This window comes from Engraulis encrasicolus, chromosome 23 (assembly GCF_034702125.1).
Source record: "Engraulis encrasicolus isolate BLACKSEA-1 chromosome 23, IST_EnEncr_1.0, whole genome shotgun sequence".
Lineage (NCBI taxonomy): Eukaryota > Metazoa > Chordata > Actinopteri > Clupeiformes > Engraulidae > Engraulis > Engraulis encrasicolus.
The window spans coordinates 42239235-42244234 of record NC_085879.1 but is presented as its reverse complement, the minus strand read 5'-3'; the positions used below and the strand labels follow the sequence as shown (position 1 = coordinate 42244234).

The 5000-nt window shown below is 43.2% G+C and overlaps 1 protein-coding gene across 2 annotated transcripts in view; it reads left to right on the top strand.

Annotated features, from left to right (window-relative positions):
- golm2 (golgi membrane protein 2) overlaps positions 1-5000 on the top strand; it is a 59962-nt gene that overhangs the window by 28521 nt on the left and 26441 nt on the right. For both annotated transcript variants that reach the window (XM_063190675.1, XM_063190674.1), the window contains exon 3: positions 3506-3608. In XM_063190675.1, coding sequence (XP_063046745.1) covers positions 3506-3608 — 103 coding nt within the window. The remainder of the gene's footprint in view (positions 1-3505; positions 3609-5000) is intronic.

The window sequence follows — 5000 nt, the reverse complement described above, 5'->3', positions numbered from 1 at the left end:
TATATATTAATGTATTCACTAATATTTAGAGAACATCATATACGTGTATATTAGGCTCTAATAAACTTTACGAAGGCCTATTTATTTGTATTTTCGTAACCATTTTGCTCGAGGGGGGCACAGACAGACACCCTTCCTCTGAAGGGGGGAATGGCACGAAAAGTTTGAGAAACACCGTTTTAGAGATACACATACTTGCTACAGGTTTCCCACCAGAAACGTTGACATGAAACAAGAGCTTTTTATGTGCTCTACTCCACTGCACTTTCTTCATGACTCTACTATACTCTACTCTACTCTACTCTACACAACTGTACTCTACTCTACACAACTGTACTCTACTATACTATACTGTGCTCTATTCTTCATGACTCTACGCCACTCTACTGTATTCTACTCTACTCTACGTTTTTCTACTCTACTCTACTGAATTCTATTCTACTGGACCATATTCTTCATGACTCCACTCTACTCTACACTACTCTACTCTTCTCTTTATGATGCTACTTTCTGCTCTTTTCTATTCTACTCTATTCTTCATGACTCTACTCTACTGTACTCTAGTCTACTCTATTCCACTCTACTGTACTCTGTTCTTCATGACTGTACTCTACTGTACTCTTCTCTGCAGAGCAGCTAAAGGACATGAGATCGGAGCTCTATTGTTCATGAATACTCTACTCTGCTTTACACTACTGAACTCTGTTCTTCATGTATTCTTCTCTAATGTATTCCTCATGTACTCTACACTGTTCTACTCTTTAGCACAGCTAAAGGACATGAGATCTAATCTCTAGTCTCTAATCTACTCTACTCTACTCTACTGAACTCTATTCTTCATGACTCTACTCTGCAGAGCAGCTAAAGCCTGACTCAAACTACACGACTATTGTGCCGATTCTCGGCTCCCCCCTTACGACAATCGCTGGAACGTTACCCCCCAGGACCATCGCAAGCGATTGTCGGGAAAGATTTCCTCGTCGTGAGCGACGTTCTAAGATAGAACTTTGGCAGCTCAAAGAGTCGCCGATCGCAAATCGTAGAAATCAAACAGTGTTTGATATTTGCGACTGGAAATAGAACGTCGGGCATTGTCTCGGTGGCTGCGAGCAGCGACAAGATTGACAGTTGCGATTCTCTTCTAGTGTGCGGTGCACCCCGACGCCAAAATCGGACACACAATCGCTAGTCGTGTAGTTTGAGCCTGGCTTAAAGGACATGATATTTAATCTCTACTCTACTCTACTGTACTGTACTCTACTGTACTGTACTCTACTCTACTCTACTCTACTCTACTGTACTGAACTCTATTCTTCATGACTCTACTCTGCAGAGCGGCTAAAGGACATGAGATCTAATCTCTACTGTACTGTACTGTACTGTACTCCACTCTACTCTACTGTACTGAACTCTATTCTTCATGACTCTACTCTTTAGAGAAGCTAAAGGACATGAGATCTAATCTCTAATCTCTAATCTCTAATCTACTCTACTCTACTCTACTGAACTCTATTCTTCATGACTCTACTCTGCAGAGCAGCTAAAGGACATGATATTTAATCTCTACTCTACTCTACTGTACTGTACTCTACTGTACTGTACTGCTGTGTTTCCCAACCACTGTGCCGCGGCTCAGATCGTAAGGTGTGCCGTGGAAAATTCTTGTTTTTTTTTTTTTTTTAAAAACGGAAAAAAAATGACTTCATTAGGCCTATTATCAGCAAATGCCTAGGCTATATGTCATTATGTAGCCTAGTGTCTGCTGATGACTAGCGTCCTAATCATGTAATAATTCCTTATCACTAGGTGGCAGCAGGTAGCGAATTGCATTGTAGTAGCTGTCAAAAGAAGGCAAATGCCGTGAGCTCGAGTCAATACAAAGAGAGTTATTTCATTTGGATTTAGGACTACCGGTACTTGTACGTGGGATGCAACGGCACCGATTGCATTGTGCTTGGTATGTAAACGAAACACCCTTCACAAAACAAGAATGCAGACTATTTTGTTGTCCTGCGTAAGCAAACAGAGAACCAAGCGACATTTATGAGCGAAAAAGGTAAACGAGAGAGCCCTTAAAGCTAGCTACCACGTAGCTGAACTTGTAGCTAAATCAAAAAAGTCACACAGTGGCAGAGACGCTAATATTACCTGCCTGCAAAGCCATTGTAAATGAGATGCTTGGACCTGAAGCGGTTAAATAAATAGCCAAAGTCCCTCTCTCAAATAACACAATTTCCAGACATTGATGACATGTCTGCTGACATCGAAAGTGTGGTTTTGGAAAAGATCCGTATCTGTGAGAAATTTGCGTTTCAACTTGACGAGGCTGATAGGGGACACGCGCAACTCCTGGCCAATGTGCATTTTGTGGATGGAGACGCAATCAGAGAAAATGTTCTATTTTGCAAGGCATTGAACAGAGATTGATATTAAACATTCATATTCATATTGTAACAGTGAAATCTTTCCTAATGTCGTTGCTACTGTCAGAATAAGCATTATTTTCTGTATTTCTGCAAATAAAATGCTTTTGGACAGAATAAGTAAATAGTAGGCCTAGGCCTACTTTGAAGTTCATAGCTTCCTTAAGAAGTGGACATGTTAAGTGCACGTTTTATTTGAAAGAGGAGATTTAAAAGATGATAAAAAAAACATGTTTGTGTTTATTTTTATTGCTATTCAAGACACTTTCATAAGAATGACTATATTGTTAGGCGGCTACTATAATTTGTTTTCATTATTTCATAATTTTTGGTTGGTGGTGTGCTGCGAGATTGTTTGAAGGGAAAAAGTATGCCCTGGCTCAAAAAAGGTTGGGAAACACTGCTCTACTGTACTGTAATGAACTCTATTCTTGACTCTACTCTTTAGAGCAGCTAAAGGACATGAGATCTACTCTACTCTACTCTACTCTACTGAACTCTACTCTACTCTACTCTACTCTACTTTACTGAACTCTACTGAACTCTATTCTTCATGACTCTACTCTTTAGAGAAGCTAAAGGACATGAGATCTAATCTCTAATCTCTACTCTACTCTACTCTACTCTACTGTACTGTACTCTAATCTACTGTACTGAAGTCTATTATTCATGACTCTACTCTGCAGAGCAGCTAAAGGACATGAGAGCTAATCTCTAATCTACTGTACTGTACTCTACTCTACTCTACTCTACTCTACTCTACTCTACTCTACTGTACTGAACTCTATTCTTCATGACTCTACTCTTTAGAGCAGCTAAAGGACATGGGATCTAATCTCTACTCTACTCTACTGTACTCTACTCTAATGTACTGAACTCTATTCTTCATGACTCTACTCTTTAGAGCAGCTAAAGGACATGAGATCTAATCTCTACTCTACTCTACTGTACTCTACTCTACTGTACTCTACTCTACTGTACTCTACTCTAATGTACTGAACTCTATTCTTCATTACTCCACTCTTTAGAGCAGCTAAAGGACATGGGATCTAATCTCTACTCTACTCTACTCTACTCTTTAGAGCAGCTAAAGGACATGAGATCGGAGCTCATGAAGCTGGAGGAGACCCTGAGGGAGGTGAAGAAGAACAACACGCACACCGAGAGGAAACTGGAGTACGAGAGGTACACACACACGCACGCACGCACGCACGCACACACAGACGCACGCACGCACACACACACACCGAGAGGAAACTGGAGTACGAGAGGTACACACACACACACACACACACACCGAGAGGAAACTGGAGTACGAGAGGTACACACACACACACACACACACACACACACACACACACACACACACACACACACACACACACACACACAGAAAACTGAAGTACGAGAGGTACACACAGTCACACACACAGTCACACACACAGTCACACACACAGTCACACACACAGTCACACACACACCGAGAGGAAACTGGAGTACGAGAGGTACACACACACACACACACACACACACACACACACACCGAGAGGAAACTGGAGTACGAGAGGTACACACACACACACACACACACACACACACACCGAGAGGAAACTGGAGTACGAGAGGTACACACACACACTCACACACACACACACACACACCGAGAGGAAACTGGAGTACGAGAGGTACACATACACACACACACACACCGAGAGGAAACTGGAGTACGAGAGGTACACACAGACACACACACACACACACACACACACACACACACACACACACCGAGAAACTGAAGTACGAGAGGTACACACAGTCACACACACACACACACACACACACACACACACACACACACACACACACACGCACACACACCGAGAGGAAACTGGAGTACGAGAGGTACACACACACAGACACACACACACACACACACACACACACACACACACACACACACACACACGTACACACACACCGAGAGGAAACTGGAGTACGAGAGGTACACACACACACACACACACACACACACACACACACACACACACACACACACACACACACACACACACACACACACAGAGAGGAAACTGAAGTACGAGAGGTACACACGCACACACACACACACACACACACGTACACACACACACACACACGTACACACACACACACACACACACACACACGTACACACACACACACACACACACACCTCAACACACACACACACACACACAGACACACACAGACACACACAGACACACACAGACACACACACACACACACAGACACACACAGACACACACAGACACACACAGACACACACAGTCACACACACAGTCACACACACAGTCACACACATTACTACTACTGCTCCTCCTACTGCTACACTACACAATACCACACTGCCTGCCAGATGGGATGGGATGTCTCCTATTGTCCCCAGTCACAGAAATGAAATGTGAGCGAGTGAGAGACTGAGAGACTGAGAGACTGAGAGACTGAGAGAGTGAGAGACTGAGTGAGTGAGTGAGTGAGTGAGTGAGTGAGTGAGGTGAGTGAGGTGAGTGACTGACT